The sequence below is a fragment of the Symphalangus syndactylus genome, chromosome 23, assembly GCF_028878055.3.
Source record: "Symphalangus syndactylus isolate Jambi chromosome 23, NHGRI_mSymSyn1-v2.1_pri, whole genome shotgun sequence".
NCBI classification, from domain to species: domain Eukaryota; kingdom Metazoa; phylum Chordata; class Mammalia; order Primates; family Hylobatidae; genus Symphalangus; species Symphalangus syndactylus.
This window is the reverse complement of record NC_072445.2, coordinates 23962096-23979503: the sequence shown is the minus strand read 5'-3', so window position 1 is coordinate 23979503 and position 17408 is coordinate 23962096. Positions and strand designations below refer to the sequence as shown.

Here is a 17408-nt window from a genome sequence, read left to right as displayed (position 1 = left end):
ACTGCCAATTTCATGTTGCTGTTATTTAGAGGCTATTTGGAGAAGTACCCAAAACTTCCATTGTCTTATTTCCTAGTACTACCAAGATTAGTAAATTAAATGATATTTTATGAATTATCTAAATCTTATATTAAGTCTAATTTAACCATCATTGTCAAGATAATTTAGGAAATTTACCTTAACTGTTAACTGACTTGCTTAATGGTACAGACAAAAATAAAACAGCATAATTTAAGAAACCTGAGTTTCAAAGACATGCCAACCTTCCAGCATTATTTTGCTAAACTGAAAAGTCATACCTTCAACCAAGGAAGTGAGGAGGGTGACATTAGCTGCTTTCCGTCTTCCTGCTGGTAAGTTTAAGCCAAGCCTATCCAATTTCTCTCTCAGGCAGCGGCCCCCATTCTTCGATTTTGCTCTGTACAAAAACAAACAAAAACTAGGTTTTGAAATTTCATATTCTGATGAAAATTATGAGACAACTTGACCACATGGGGAATACACTATCAGATGGAAGACATCATGATTAAGGGTTGAGGGTATGGTATCAGTTAGCAGAAATTCTGTGCCAGAATACAGCTTTGTCTTACCTTCTCAAAATGCCTCCCAAGAGTGAAGCATTGAGGCACTCAGGTGGGGAGAGGCGCCTCTTTACCTCAGCAATGGTCACCTTGTATTTGGAAGTAGAACTAAGAAGGGACAAACGGCCAGGGACAGAGCAAAATAAGTCTGTGGGGTTGACCACACAGGTGCCACCTTGGGAGAAAAAAAGTATATAACATGTTAGTGACGCTGAAAGAAGCTAACTGCATGAGAGGCAGTTAACATCAAAAGACTATTCTGGATTTGGGAATACATGCTAACAGTTGTACTTATATATCCCCCAGATCATCGCAGAGAGCTGCTCTAAATGTTCTTTCAAATACTACTCAGGGTCATGTCTTTTCAATGTTTGTGAAAATGTCTGTGAGTGTACAATTGTTAGAAACATTGGCATCCTATGGAGTGTAGACTGACTCACCAGTGTTAATTTTGGCAACATCCACACTAAGAAACACTTCAATTAATCAAAAACCTGAATTCCAATAGTTAAGCTCACAAAGACTAGGTATTACTTATACATGGTTGTGTGTTTATGTACACACACAGATGCACAATGTACACATTGGATAGAAACGTTTTATCCACAATTACTGTCTTTTCCGAAGTGTTTGAAAACTGCCATCTTTTCCTCATCCATCTGCCAATTAAAGGCAAAACAGTCACTCAATCCCAGGCACTGCTAAAAACCAGTTACTCATTGAAAGAAATTTCTAATCCATACAGGTGATGATAGGTTAAATACCTCTATTGTATGTCAGCCATCAATATCAGCACAAGACCTAGAACATAGTAATCGTAATACTTATTAGATGTTAGCTGACAATAATATTGTTTTTGTAATTGTCTTTGTAAATGTCATTGTCATTATTACTATTAGGGAGCAAAACAAAGATAATTGTCAGTAGCAAAATCACCAAGGCAATATTGCCATTCTGGGGTTCCTGGAACAGAAGCTTTCGTCTCCAAGCTCCAGAAAGCCCCCTGAGCTTCAATCTCCTCCAGGAACAGCAGTGTATGTTCCCTATCCTCAGGCAGTTGACAATAACTGAAGAGGACTTGAGGATCCAAGGGTGATCATCTCTGAGAAGCATTTCCCACTGTCCAATTCCTCCCCCACTGCAAGACTTTGGAGCCAATGTCCACCCTGCTAGCATGGTGACTATACAGTTCCGGGATCCAAAACCACCTCATGCATTGAGCAATCTGAAGGCAGAGTTTTTAAGGGTCCAAGGCAAATTCAAAGTTGGCTTTTTTGATCATGTATTTTATTTCTTCAGCTAGGGTAAATCTTACAACCCATATCCAGAAAAGGGACAAGTTCTATGAGAGAAAAGAGGTTTTAAAAAAGTAGGTGGGAGAAGAAAAATGGGCAGAAGAGCATTGTCTAAAATATTTTTACTTTGTAACTTGCTAGAAGCACAAAATCTCAGACCCACCTCCAAACTTTTTGAGTCAGAATCTGCATTTTAATGAGAGCTTCAGATGATTCACATGGTCATTAAAGTTTGAGAAGCACTGAACTAGGATTTACCACTTGCCTCCAAGGTATCTCCTACCCTCATTTACTAACTAGCACATATGGAATGTTACATCCGTGGTAGAAATTCTGGCATTCAGATTCTGGTATTTTCCCTGGGCTGGGTTGCAAAAGAACCTGGGAGGACATTTAAAAAGGCAAAGGGATCCCAAACCTGAGGAGGCAGAAGAAGTTAACCTAGCCCCACTCTTAAAACATTTCTACCCCTGTACCTTCTGGAATTCTTCCTGACTCTCTTTTGGTCACCCAAGTTTTCCTTGCAAGTGCTGGAGACCAAGATCTTTCTCCCTAAGCATTCTAAAGCCCCTCCAGAAAACAACAAACCAACAAAAACCAGAAGAGTAAACAGTGGGAATGTCAGGGTAGCCAACCATCTTCAGACTAGAAGTTAGGTCCTGTGCACTCTGCCAAAACCTCCATGCCAGTGTCTGAAAACCTGTTCTCAGTTAGAAATCTGAGAGTTCATAATCTCAATTGTCAAATTAAAATCCATTTCTTGACATCAAACTTGTAGCCAATGCAATGGCAAACCATGTAAACATCTGCTTTAGGAGCTAAAAACAAATTCTCCTGTACTTCCCCCTCTTCATAGTCTTACCGAGTTTTAAGCCAAAATACAATAATAAAAATGTTCCGCCAGATTCCTGGACCTAAGACTACCATTTCACTTTTGTTATTGGTTTCACTCTGTACTTACAGATGCAAAATGCATTTCAAAAATAAATTCTTAAATGACTTCTTAAAATTTTAGATGAACAGGAAAGCAAGGTAGCTATTAATGAATCTGTGGTGTAGAGTCATACTGTGAGAATTTTGATCCTGATTATTTTAGGAATTAGATAAGTCTACGCCAAATATATTAAACAAAGAGAAATCAATGTCTTTATGCAAAATTCACATAGCCTTCTTCTAAAAATGGACCTCTACTCACAGTCACTATGAATCATAAGCAAATTGATATTCTTACATAAACTTTCCTCTCTTGCATACTAGCCAGTATACAAATCAGGAGCAAGAAATCTCACCCAGTTGCCAGTTAGCTTCCAGTTTATGATGAGTGAGAGAACAGAGCGTTTGAGTATATGTATGAATTATTTTCCTGGATGCTAAGGGTAGGGAATAACACAATTTTAGAACTTTCTTATATTTACTAATCTTCAGTGGATTCGAAACCTAATTTAGGGAGATGCGGATGATTATCATCTTTAAAAGAAATTGTTAGATCAGGCTCTCCCCAACTGGAAGACTTTTGGCAAAGTGGACCTTATGTGTTGAAAGCCAGCTGCTCCCAGGGAAGCCACTGAGTCCGCTACCTACCCACGTGCTAATTCCCTGGGCCCAGAGTCTCCCTCTCCTACGTCTAGGTTGGGCTTCTGGCTTATGCTCAAGTAGACATTTATTTATTAGGTAAGTTACACAAGCTGCATATTAAGAGTATGCTTTATGCACACACAAATTGCCTGAAGGATTTATTTTGTATTCAGGATTAGCCATCAAATCTAGAGTCTTTTACTTTTTGCGTCACGGCATCTTTAAAGGGAATTTCTGTTGCTTTGATACTTGGCATTGCTGCAGCCTTGGGGAACTCTCTAGTCCTGGCTAAAGATTTGGCAACTCGTAGAGTTTACGGCGACATGGGGAACCTGATATCTTTCTTCTCAGTGATTTATTCTTTAGAGAGGTGGAAAAAAGTAATAGGTTAATATCACCAGGGTTTGGCCTTTAGATTGAAGGTGCTGAGGGAGTGATACTTCTTTAAGATAATCCAGACTACCGATGGTAATGAGGAGATCTCAAGGAAGAATGTTATGAAACGTTGGCCCACACCAAGCCATTTACAGTAGTCATCCCCATTGTTACTAGTGGAACTTCCTCGTGGTGCTTGTGTCGCGTGTCAGCTCTTATTGAAATTATGTGATAATCATTCTAGATTCAGCATCCCAATTAGGAATGTCTTTGATTCTATAGCCAGTGTATTCATGCAGAACTTCTCCAGAGTTCATCCCTTTTCCGTATACAGTTCACAGAAGCAATACTTTCACAAAGTTCACTATTTTTAAATTTGGAATTTGGAGATAGGGCTTTCTATTTTCAGTGATGCTGCAAATTCTGATGGGTAGCTATGGTAACAGTGGTAAGAAATCAGAAACTATCTACTCAAGGTCCTTTGCCTAGGACATGGCTTTCATAAAAGGGATAACTTTGCCATAGCTACAGGAAGAAGTCAGCCTGAGACTTCCGGCTCAGGTGTGACAAAACTAGCACAAAATACATGGATGCAGATCCTCCAGCTGCCATATCTTGTTAGATCTTACTCAGTTTGAAGAAGCATGGGGGGGCTTTACCTTGGCTGCCTTGGCATAGCTGGGGACATCTGGCCAAGTGTCTGCAGACAGTGTGAGGCAGTGGAAAGAGTACCGGGCTACAAGTAAGAATTTGACCAACTATCGACTCACGCAACTTTGGGCGAATGACTCTGGGTCTCAGTCTGTCCATCTAAACAACCAAGATGCTCACACTTGCTCTACTTATCTCCCCGCCTTGTAAGGAGGTGCAACGGGAAATGGATGCACGGCAACCTGATTATAGGCCACCCAACCCCGCCACTTATTTTTAAAACAACTACCCCGTTGCAGGGTGTGAACTGCGGGGTAGGACAAGACAGGCCCCCCACCACACACACACATACCCCGCCACCGTCTGTGCTGCAACTGGATGGGAAAGACAAGCGCCGGCGCCTGGGTGAGCTTTTTCTTTTTTTTTTTTTTTTTTTCTTGAGACGGAGTCTCGCTCTGTCGCCCAGGCTGGAGTGCAGTGGCACAATCTCGGTGGGTGAGCTTTTTCTCTTCTCATCCCAGGCTATTAGGGCAGAAGAAACAGCGGCGGCTGTCTCCAAGGAGCCGCGGGTCCCTGGAGCCTCTAAATCTGCCTCTGAGCCACACGCACGGCCTCCGCGCCTCCCCCCTCTCAGAACGCACCCAGCTGTGGCGAGAGGTCCCGCGCGCTCTCCAGGTGCGATCAATACTTCCTAGCGGGCTTCCGGGCGCTGGGCCGGTGCGCGCATCCTCTCCAAAGCCACAGCGCCGCCCCACTCGTCGTAGCGTCGGTGTTGACATAATTAGACCAAATCTTGAGAGCAAAATAAATGATCTGTTCGCCTTACAGCCAAACAGATGTTTACAATTCAAATGAAAGAAATACAAACGGCAGGGATTTTTCTTCTCCCCTTCTTCATCTCCAGTGATCGCTCGTTTTTTTCTGACACATTAAAAATATGTAAGCAGTTACAAGAGTTTCCTGTCCCTGTTTGTTCTGCGGTTGCATTTCTGCGAGGTGCGCCTGTGAGTGGGTGGGTAGAATTATTCTCTGCTGCTTCCCCTCTAGCCTCTCACCCTTCCTAACCCTCCTCCCCCATGTTACCCCTCCCCCACGGCAGCAGATATTAATTGTAATCAAACAGCAAAGGATGAGGACTTAATTGGAATCAAGTAGGCCTTTGATGATGTGTCAGGAGCGAATTGTGCTGTTTGGGGGAAGGGTATAACATTACAGGTGGAGCTGGATTACCAGGGCCAAATGAGCTTCTCCTTTTGTAGATTCCAGGCAGAACAAAAGAGAGGTGTGGGTGAAGAGACTGGCTGGTTTAATGTGGCGGTAGGTGTGTAATGGTGTATATTAGGGTGTGTGTATGGCGGGGGCTGGGGGGAGATTAATCGCCATTCCCCAGTGCAGAAAGTGTTTCGGTTTCTGTTGATTTTCCAAGCAGTTAAAGAAATTAGAGAAAAGGCTGTAGGCTGTGGGAAAGCCACCTCTTCCCCTCTATAACCCTCAACCCCCCAAAAGATTTCCAACAAATCATGCCTCTGGATGCTTTGGTAAAAGAGTTTTAGATTTCATATAAAGGAGATTGAATTTCAAACCTGCAGAATCTGCACTGAGGACTAAGGAGGCAGGCGAGGCTTGAGGTGTATCTCTGGCTCTATCTTCACCCATAATGGATGAACCATAGAGATGAGTTTTGGCTAGCGAGAGTAGTGATTCCAGGTAATCCATCTGGAATCCGAAGAGTACTGACAAAGGAAGAGGAGCAAGGCTTCCCACCCTCCTCCAATTGTACTCCTTCAGGAGCTGCTGAAAGAATCCACGGCTTTCTCCATCCCGGATTCCAAGGCTCTGGGCCTTCCTGAAACCCAGAGAAGCAGAGGAAACCGCGTCCTCCTCTCAAGCAGCCTGCTGCCGGCCTTGAGGCCGGCTAAAGGGATAAGCGGTCAGGTCCTTCTACTCTGTTATTGGCAGACTGGGCAATTGAAGCTAAGGTTCCATTTCAAGGAAGTTTTTTTTTTTTTTAAAAGAAATTAAATCAGATCTGACAATGTTTGTACCGCGGCGTAAATGCCTTTGCCTTGGCGTGCCAGTCACCTCTAAGCGCTCTGACAAACTCAAACTCTCTTAAAACGTGCAGAGTTCAGATCATATTAATTCCTCCAAAATGTTTTGATTCAAAGTAGTTTGTATTTTGTGTAGCCACGGGCAATCGGGAAAGCGCTCCTGCCTGCCCATGGCCGGTCCGCTCCCTCTTCGCGTGGCCCAGAGGCTACGGCAGTATTTAAGCTTCTGAAATTAGCCTGGGGCTGCAAGGCAGAATGATCACAAAGCGAAACAAGGGCGCTTCCCCTCTTCACTTTTTTCATTTTTTTCCTCTCCCGCCCCCCGCCCCCCCTTTTTAGTTGCCATCTCGATTTCACAAAAGAGACCAGGGCCAAAATGTCACTTTCCACCCACGTAAGGAAAAGCTAGGTCTTCTCATCTAGCCCACTTCTGAGGTCCACAGCCCACTATCCACTTGAACTCCCACCCTGAGATTCCAATATGGATCCATTTATTATGAGCTTCATCATCGCCATCGTCATCAACATTGTTCACTTATTATTAAATACTCAGAGCAAGAAATGAAAGGGACCGGTGTCTGGCAAAGGGGAGGCGGCCATAAGGGAGCCTCAGAAGATTCAGGGGGGGAAAAAAGAGTGGGTTTTTCTTTCTTTTTTTAATGATTAAAAACACAGACGACTCCTGTAAATAGAAGCCTCATTTCTTCAAGAGATGCCTTTTGAAACCCGATATCTGAATATTCAACGAAGGCAAAGCTCCACTCTGTACGTACAACATTAATATGATCTCTGCAGAATTTGCTACTCAGTAATATTAACATATCAAAGCCTACGCCCGAGGCGAAAGAAGCTATCGATACGCGAGCACAGGGTAAAGTAAAGATTATTGGTTCTGATGGTTGGAGTGGCGGAGCTGCGGGCAAAATCGCGCACACCATTAACTGAGAGTCAGCGCGCAGGGAGCTGAGCCTCCGAGGCGGTGGCAAATATTTTATCTAGGTGGTAATTACCTCTCTGCTGCCCCCTCTTCCACGCATTCTGTGGCTATCGGGCCTTCATTACAGGCTAAAATAATGTAATTGCCACTTAACAAAGTGAGTCAGGGCGACGCTATTTTGTTCTTTACAAGTTGAAGTCACCAAATGTGAAGAACAACTGAGAACGCCCAAGCCCTCCACGCCACTGCAAACCAGGACAGTGTCCCTGATTAACTCATGTAAAGTACATAGGCACCCATATTTCTTCAAGAACACCATCTGGGGTCTTTGAAAGTGGAATCTATTTTTTTCCTCCCATAGTACATTCTAGAAACCATTAGAAATGTAAATTAATCCGGGAACTTAGCAGAAAAGAGAAAATGGCGAAAAGTTGTGCTTTGCAATAAATCATGTTTCATGTGGTGGGTCATCTGTAAAGCATGAACTAGAAAAAAACAGACATTCTTATCTCAGCTGTTAGACAATATCGGGTTATATGAAGTATAGCAGTATAGTAGCACTTCAGTTAATAATCTTCCTGATTTTTGATGAACACAAGTAGTCTGAGCTGTTGATATTAGGGGTCCTGTGTACTACCATGACAATTGAGAAAATAGGCTTCTTTAGGGTTTTGTAAAAGGAAGTTCTGAGATGAGAGGCTGGGCAGGCTGCAGCAAAATATACGCCCTCTTTTGGGAATACACTTCCCTGCTACCCACTTGTAAATTGTCATGAACATTGATTGTTTCAGAATAAACAGACACGTATAGACACACACCCTCCTCTCCAAGGCTCAACTAGGTTAACTGGCCTTTCTCTAAGACACATGGAAATGGAATAAACTCAGCAGCTAAAATCTGAATTCCTACGAAGAGGGGTTTAGTCAAACAAGACAGACGTAAACCCCAGATTACATTCCCTTTCTCTCTGGAGCTTCACTATTCTCATATGACATCAATATTTGGTTGCAAGTAGCAGATTCGACGACGATTTTTAGGTGAGAAGAATAGGGACCGAATTCTACAGGAATAATAAAGCATCACCTAAGAAAGATAATTTCTGTGGCTCTGATAAAGTAGCTAACATTTTGGAGATACCTAAGAGCTTTGGCCTTTCTTGGGAATTGAGTGAGGGGGTGAGAGGGTGTCCCTTAAATCTCTCCCCAGAAATTCAATTGATTCCAAAGCCTCTTCCTCTCCAGCTCCCTCCTCGGCCTCAAGTAATTCCACCCTCTGTCAGGTATCTTATGCTGAGATGCAGTTTCCAAGCATTTGAGAAGGTGATCTTGGTATAAGTGTGGAACTGAATGCAAAACTGCAGTAGCAAGAGTCCGGCTGTGGGAGAAGCGGGCTCCCGTCCCTAATTAGCGGCGCTGTCCTTCAGCACCACCGACGTCTCTACGCGCCCTGAGTGCTCTTGCCTCACCTTATTTTTACCCGTCCCAACAGACCCCTGATCAGCACATCTCACCTGGTCCGCTGTTCACTGTGTAATTTTTTTTTTTTGCCTCCTCCAACACAGGGCATTTAATATTCATCAGTCTTGGGTCTATTTTATTCCATTTCAATATGTCTGAGTACGAGCGTGGCTGGCAAGCTTAATATTCCTCATTTAAAAAATCTTTGTGGAGTTATACCGTGTGTGTGTGTGTGTGTGTGTGTGTGTGTGTGTGTGTGTGTGTGTGTGTGTGTGTTTTAATCTCCATAAGGTGAAACAAGAAGAGTTGAGTAGCTCTTTTAAATTTAATGCAAACTACCAGCATCCACTAAAACAATAACCAAGTTCCGAAAGGAAAGCACCCTTTGTTTTCTTTCCTCCTTAGTTTAAATGGAGTTTACATTGGACATTGAGATGTAAAATCTGCAGTTTAAACATGAAAGAATCACCTGATTTCTACCAGCACGTTATCCAGAAAAACAAATCTTTCAAGAAGCTTTCAAAGGGATGGTGAGGGGCTGAAGGACACTTATCTGGTCCCACTAGAAGAGACTCAGTTTTTAGTGTTCTGTTACTGCAGACAACTGTGGCCCTGAAGCAGGAATTAGTCTTGGTGAATAGACCACATCTTATTAATTCGTATGAAGTTAGGATAACAGCTGGTCCCTCTTGCCTTGTGTGCTGCTTGGGTTACTCAGCTTGCTAGAAAAATAAACTTCAGAGACTTTGAGTACAGTTAAGTAGGGGAAGCTAGCAAAATCTGCACTGTCTTAAGGCCCTGAGAATGTCATAGTTCAAAACCTTTTGTCAAAATGGAACATCTGAGATGCAGCCCCCTTTAGTGCCCGAGCTGAAAGCAACAGCTCTCTCCTCTCCTCTTGCCTTCCCCCACCTTCCAATTCCATGGGTAACTCTGGATTCAGATGTTTCCCTCAACAGATGGGAACAAGAAAGCTTTATCCAGTACAGTTAACACCACCTCCTCCTCCCACCTTCCCTTAAAGAAAGAAATGTTCTGGACACTTAGAAAAATAAGGGCAGCTACAATATTGGTGTTTCATTAGCCTCCCCTGAAGCCTCAATGGTCTAGCCTTTCACAGAATCTCTCAAAGCCTCAAGCTAACACCATCACCTCAAACACCCAGGCTGTGGCTAGCACATTTAGGGCTAAAAAAGACCAGAAATTCTGCTGGAGGATGTGGTATTAGTGCTGGGGGAAGAGGGTGTGAGAAGCTTTTCTTTCTATCTTTCTTTCTTTCTTTCTTTCTTTCTTTCTTTCTTTCTTTCTCTCTCTCTGCCTTTTTCTTTTGTCTTTCCTTCTGCCTCTAACTTTGATTCTGTCACTGTTCTGTGAGGAGCAACAAATATCTCCGATCACAAGCCTTCTGGGCACAGCCTGAGTTCAAACCTTAATGGAAGAAAGGAGGCTGTTTAATGTGGATATGACAGTTTTGGACTAGAGTAATTGATTAAGCATAATTGTTTTCTTAATCATCAGAAAAGGAATCTGAGCACAACCAGATCTTCTAAACAAAGTAAGAGATAGGAGAAGAATGTCTAGGGTTAACATGTTGTTACTTGTTACTTACCTCTTCTTATCACTCCACCTTGGCCATTGAGAACAAGCCCACACTGGGCCTCCACAGAGCCCTTAATAAAAGAAACAGAAATAAAATTACATAAGTGGATACTCATATGCATGATCACGTAGGTAAAGTCTTTTAGACTAGCCCATCCCTGAACTCTGTCTCAGTAGACATTTAAAAGCAAGCATTGAGCTGAAGCAAGCTTGCCAGCAAACACAATTTTTTTAAAAATTGCAAGAAAAACCACAATCTAAAAGTTGTATAAATCTTAAGGTATGCACTTTACATCACCATACAATATTACACTTCAAAGTGCCTGGGAGTCTTTCATCTTGGCATAAGAGAATGAGAAGCCCTTTGAGTCCCCATCAAGGCACACAGCATATATACAGACAGTGTACACTCAGCACTTTCTGAGTAGAGCAAATTACACCTAGAGTGTCAAGTCTGGGACTGTGGGTTTCTTGAGGACACAGAGGAGCTATTTCATATGCAGGATTCAGGATGTCTTATGGAGGTTCTGTTTTACCCCAAATGTAGGAACATCCTATAATGCTACCCAAAATGGGCCTTATGAAAGAAAAATCTTCAGGTTCACTCATTGTAGGCCTTCTAAGTCCTAATGGATTGAGGAATCCCTGGAGCTGGAAAGATGGAAAGAGTTTGCTGATTTTTGATTAAGAAAAATAAAAATTTCTCCCTGTCTGTCGTTTTCTTTTTTCCCAAATCAAAATGTGTTAAAGGCTCATTTTCCTTTACAAACAAACGAGGTATTGGACATGAAAGAGGCCTTGAAGGGTGTTAACCTACCCAACAGCCCGTGAAGAGTTAAGTAAATGCGGAGAGAGTCGGTGCATAATAAAAACCCACTTTACAAAACAACCTTTACAACCCTGGCTCCCTTTCGCCTCCCCATTTTCACCATATTGAGGCAGGCCTGTAAGACCCCCCTTTTCAACCTACTCACGAGCTCTTTCTTATTTTAAATGTTCTGCCTTAAAGTGATTATCAAATCAATATAAAAAAAAAACTTGGAGACTGAGCATAAATTAAAGCGGTGATGGGAAAAGGTGTGACAGTTTCCTTTGTTGGCCATAGCAAATCTTTTTAGGGGACTCAAAGATGGAACTGAAGCCACAAGACTGTTTGCATCTGTTAGGCAGACTTAGACCGCCCTCCAAACCATTGGACTTTCACTTAAAATTCTGTGCAGGGAAAAGTATATTTACATTTGTTGCATTTGAAATGAGGCATATGCTGATGAATGTTTTAAAAAGGAAGAAATAAAAGGAGAGAGACGGGTTTCTCCCACACACTCCCTCCCCATTTCTTGTTTTAAAAGTAGCTATGACTCTTTCTTGTTCATTCTGCCAACTTGGGGCAAGAACAGTGGAAGAAAATAACTTGTCAGATTTACAAACTTGCTACATAGCATTCATAGATTAGATAGATAGATAAAGATGGATATATATTATGATATACATACATAGATATATCTATGTAAAGGTACAGATGTATATCACACGCAGTACTATATTTCTTTTAGTGTCTTGGAGTGTGTCCCTTAGTATGAGTAATTTTGCTTCAGTATGAGTAATAAAAGAGAAAAAGGACATTTGTATATGGAAAAAGAGATAGCCTGAAGAAAAGCTTTCAAAATATCTGAAATGTAGATGATAAATGGTTTCAAAGCTCTCCAAAGCAGTGAACCACTTTCCCTCCCACTCTCTGGCGCACGGTTACGATGTTTATTTTCTTAGAAGAAACGAATCTTGGTTTCTTCACTTAACAAACTTTTTCCCCTCATAAGTAAAACATGTTGTTTGGTCGGATGACATTGCATAAATGACCAGTTGAATGGCACTAAGTCGAAAATTGGATAAACTACGGTGTCCTTTTGCACGGGATTCGCTCTTTGTCTAGTGCTTGCAAATGTTCTAATCCGCTCTTTTGAAAAATGCCCGGCTTTGTGCCTAGCACAGAAAAAAAATTTGTACAGATACAAAAAAATCAGCAGCAGACGCGGCTATTAAAAGGAGTAAATAGGTTTTAGTTGAGCTAAGCATTGAATGGCAGATTTTTTTCCCTCTTGAGACATAAGAGGATCCTTGTGAAAAATGTAAAAATGCCCTGAGCGTATAAAATTATTTTGTGAATATAAATGTAGAAAGTCAAGGTTTATGGAGCCAAATCTTTTTTCTTGTGCACCGATCTTACTGCTATGGCTCTTTGTTGGAACTGTAAGGGCTTTCACTTTAATTTAAAAATAATCTCTTGCTCAAAGGTAAATGAGGAGGAAAGATTTTCTGTGCGCAACAAGGGATCTCTTACGTCTCCAACTTGTGTTCTTAGACTATTTCCCTATTTGTCCTGGAGAGTGTTAAGAAGGCGGCCAGCTTTGTGCAGACAGAAAAAGTAGGAACTCACAGGTAGAACTGCACTTTTAGCTAAAAGGAGCTAAAAATACGGGTCTTTTGAATTCTTCTCTGGGTATTTGTGGGCTCATTTGTTTGAAATATGCCTATGGCAACATAATTGCATAATTATAAATTCTATTGTTGGTAAAGAATGTGCAAACATGTGTTAAGAAATGAAGTAGAAGAGAGATCATCTGATTGAGTGACGGCCTCCACAGTGTCTGAATACCTGCCTTCTTTCCTTCCTTCTTCTTTTTCTCCCTTCCTTCCTTCCTTTTCTCCTTCTTCCCTTCCTTCTTTATTTTTTCCCTCTTTCATTACCGTTATTGCCTCAGTTTTGTCTTTTTAAGGAGGTGCATTTTACGTAAAATGTAATGGCTGGAAGAGCAAAAATAAACTTGTTAATTACCTAACTGGGCTGCGGTTTTGAGTGCACATCAGGCAGAGAGAATTAAACTCAACTCTACACCCTGGCAAAGTGCACTGTGCGGATTATTTCCTTGAGGTAGATCTTTGAGACTTTCATTTGCGATTCTGTACTTTCCGCAGAAATCTAGTGCATTTGGTGAAACTTTTGCTCAAACTTAGGGTCCCAACAATTTCCTTAGAACAAGCCTATTTGTAGTAAGATCTCCACAAGCTCAGTCTGAGACAAACACTTGGGACGCCTCGGAAGACCCTGTAAAGTGCGGAGATGGAGGGTACGATTGGTCATCAATTTATTGGGTCTTACTCTGAGTCCAGTTGGCCCAACCCCAGACTCCTCGATCTCCCCCACCTCATCCCCTCAGGGTCACAAATGTTGATTCACAAAAGGCTTCTGTGAGGACAAACCAAAGGTGGAGGGCCGCAGCCGCCCGGACTCCCGCGCGTCCAGGTGAAATGCCCGGATCCAATGAGAGGAACAGAACGGGCACACTCCTCCTCTAATTGTTTTGATAACTTTCCATAAGTGGTGTGTGTGTGTGTGTGTGTATGTGTGTGTGTGTGTGTGTGAAAGAGAGAGAGAGAGAGAGAAAGAGAGAGAGAGAGGGGAGAGAGAGAGAGAGGGAGAGAGAGACGCTTTACAGTCGGAGCATTAATGGGGCGGGAGGGGGAGGACGAAGAGGGGAGGGAGCAGACAAATTCGCTGCATGCTTATTTACCTGCAAGTCGTCTGCTCCCGCGGCGGCCAGCCCCAGGCTGGGCCCTGGCAGGAGTCTTTGATCTGGGTGCATTCCATACTGAGAGCCATGGCTCATGAGGGACAGGTCGTGGCGGCGGTAGGCATCGAGGCAGCCCAGCTCCCGCCTCTGCTCGTCCAGGCAGGACGACTTGAGCGCCCGCGCATTGTGCAGGTTAATAAAGTCGGTGGGCTCCCCGTGGTGGATCTGCTGGTAGTACTGTTGCGAGTGGTGGAGCGAGTTCAGAGAGTAGGCGTCGGGGGTGACGGCCGGGTGGCTGTGCTGAAACTCGTAATGGAAGGACTGGTGGTGGAGCGGGGTGTACTGGTGGTTGGTGGAGAAGTAGGGGGACGCAAACTCGGTGCCGGTGGTGGAGTAAGTTAAAGGAGAGGAGGAGGAATAGGCGACAGTGGAATTGGCTACGGACTCCAGACAGCCAAGCTGCATCAAACGGTAGCTGTTTGATCCGTCGTGACGTATCTGGAAGGAAGAGGGGGAAAAGGGAGAGCAGAAAAACTTGAGGTTTGTCATTTTGCAACCAAGGCGCCGCTCTCCCAGAGCCAGGAGCTTTCTGTGGCACTCCAGGGAAAGCGAGCGCGTACGACTCGGGCCGAGCCGAAGCCGGGTCTCAGCGTCTTCACCAGAGGGCCTTTGCAAACAGGCGAACCGGGGGTGGGCGGCCTCGTCCTCACAGTCGAGAGAGCGGAAAAAAATCCCCCACCCTATATAGGTGCGGGTGACACCACACACGCACACACACGCACAGACACACACACACAGACACACACACAGCCCCTGCCCAACTTGTGCAGGGAGCTTGGCGTTGGGATCCAGGTTTGCAACTGACTCCGGGGCCGCGGGTAGCAGAGGAACGAGTCCACCCGAAAAGAGCGCTGGCCCGCGCCGCCTTGCCACTCTAACTAGACCCCAGCATCGAAATTCTGCGCCTGTCTATGCCGAGATGTTCGGCCCGGCTGTTCAAAATCATTGTCCATATATTTTAAAAAATCCAGTCTGTGCAAATCGTTCAACTTGCTCCCTTCCTTAGTCATTTGAGGGAGGGAATCCGACTCCCCCTTTTTTGCTTCCCTTTCCTTGAATAAGCCCATTCCAAAAGGGGTGCGTTTTCCCCATCCGCCTTGTCCACCTACTGCTCCCCCACCAGTCCCTTTTCTTTGCTTTTCTGAGAATCTTTTTTTCCGTCTCTATCTCTTTCTCCTCACTCCCCCCTTTTATTATTAGGATTATGTTTTCCCTCTCATTATGGCAAATGTTTCTTAACGTGGCAGAGAGTTGCCCTCCCTGGCGACAGATGTCATAACGAACTTTCTCCCCTTTCCTTCCTTAACTTCCCCCGAAAGACAGATTATAATTAAACGTAACGGTCCAATATAGATTAGAGACAGGGGAGGCTGCCACCGCCGCCGCCACCGCCGCCGCCGCCACACACACGCGCGCTCAAAAAAAAAAAAAAAAGTAATAATACCTCGGCATCGTGGACTAGTCCCGGAAAGGTAGTTGACATGTTGGGTTTCTCCGAAAGCTTACGATGCAATTTCCCCCTCCAAAAAAAGAATCGGGAAAAAAAATCCGAAGTTCTTGTATTTTCCAATTTTTAAAGGAAAAAAAATGTTCTATAGATAGATATCTAAATTGTAATGGTTTTGCCCGGATCAGTTAGCTCCTTGCCTCGTACCCACTTAAAAACCTGTAGGAACAAAATTTTCCCTCTGCACAAAAGCAGCTCCCTGGAACAGATTTTGTACTTGCTGAGTATTTCTTTGGCTGATGTCGTAGGTCCCTTGGTAATATAGAAGTTTTGAAAATTAAGCATCAGCACTGAGAACTGGGAGGACAATAGGCAGAAGAGATTTATCCCAGGAGACAAGGAATAAATATTGTATCTTCGCCTAATAAGGAACTGGAGGTTCTTTCAACATTTTTATCCATTTTTTCCAACCTTTATCATGCTTTTCTATACCGACTGAGGTGGGGACTTATCTCTGTGGAGAGTATTTGCACACATTTTATTGTGAAGCTAGAGATCTAGCTCCAATATATGTATATTAGACATAGAAATATATATTAATTAAAGCTTCCTTTTATATGGGGAAGTGTTCATTCCTATTGGTTCCACTCCCTGGATGCTGAAAGCTGCTTTTTCCAGCAACCACCCGAATCAATTTTGCCCAGATTGGGGTGTCTGCCTTTGCCCAAGTGGAAACAATGCTGGTCTTTCCATATTTACATTGAATTTGGGTTCTTTCCCCTTTTTTGAAAGGCAAAATCAAGCGATGGCTTACACTTTTCAGAAGCTTTAAAAATAAATAACGGTGATGGACAGTCCCAAGTTTCCATCATCAGGAAATGGTGTAACTGGCAATGCATTTAGGAAAAATGCAAGGGAATAAAGATGTAAGACAAGATTCTACATTTAGGTAAAATGTTGTCTTTCACTCCCCAACCCAAACCATATCCCCCCTCTTTTGTGTTTTTCTTCTTCCCTTTTGGAAACAGTGCTAGTGGTGGTGGAGTGTAGACCATTTAGCGTAGCATTAGGTTTTTGAACACTATTACCCCCAAAATAACTCTTAAATGCTTGGAAGCGTTTGTATTTTATAAATAGAGGGCAGGAAGGAAGCAGTGCACACCTATTTCCATCTCTTCAGTGGATTTCTTGACTTTCAAATAGTTTTTGAGCTTTCCTTCCTTCAAAATTCAGCTTCCTCCACCAAGTTGTCTAGTGCCTGGAGGGGGTGGTGGTAGCTATAAACCTGAAATACTGAGGCTTTGCTCCTCAGTGTCTACATTATAAGAAAGAACTGGCTGGCCCCACAGACGCATCTCATAGATAGAAGGGGTAATTCAGTCTTAATTGCCATTTCATTTGGTTTGCTTTTAAGTGTTTAAGCTGAGAAGGTGTCTTAATAATAAGCCGCAGGCAAACAGGCATGTGGCTTTTTTTTTTTTAGTTTGGGGTTTGGGAGGGTTTATTAGGATCTGCTCATGCAGGCTAACTGGGGCTGTCACTCAGAGCTCTTTGCTTTATACAAATGGACAAAGGCACATGACAAGAATTGAAATGCATTGTCTGAAATGGAGATACACGATTCTTCAGCCCCACATGGGGTCAGCAGCCAACACTTGTTCACTATTTCAAGGTGTGCCAGTGCTGCCCCCCTCCCACCCGTCCTTGAAATTCCATATTTTGGCCTAATGAAGTAAGGAGACTGAGAGACCAATGATGACAAAAAGGAAGAATATCCAACTTGATCTTTAAGTAAAAGGGGTAAAATAAGT

At 43.2% G+C, this 17408-nt stretch overlaps 1 protein-coding gene across 1 annotated transcript in view; it reads right to left on the bottom strand.

Moving 5' to 3' along the window:
• TFAP2D (transcription factor AP-2 delta) overlaps window positions 1–16160 on the bottom strand; it is a 61328-nt gene extending 45168 nt beyond the window's left edge. The window contains exons 1-5 of the mRNA XM_055263687.2: window positions 15595–16160; window positions 14091–14588; window positions 10532–10592; window positions 591–756; window positions 300–418 (exon numbers count right to left, since the gene is read on the bottom strand). Of these exons, the coding sequence (XP_055119662.1) occupies window positions 300–418; window positions 591–756; window positions 10532–10592; window positions 14091–14588; window positions 15595–15633 (883 nt within the window). The 5' untranslated portion in view covers window positions 15634–16160. The remainder of the gene's footprint in view (window positions 1–299; window positions 419–590; window positions 757–10531; window positions 10593–14090; window positions 14589–15594) is intronic.
• Window positions 16161–17408: the final 1248 nt, after the last annotated feature.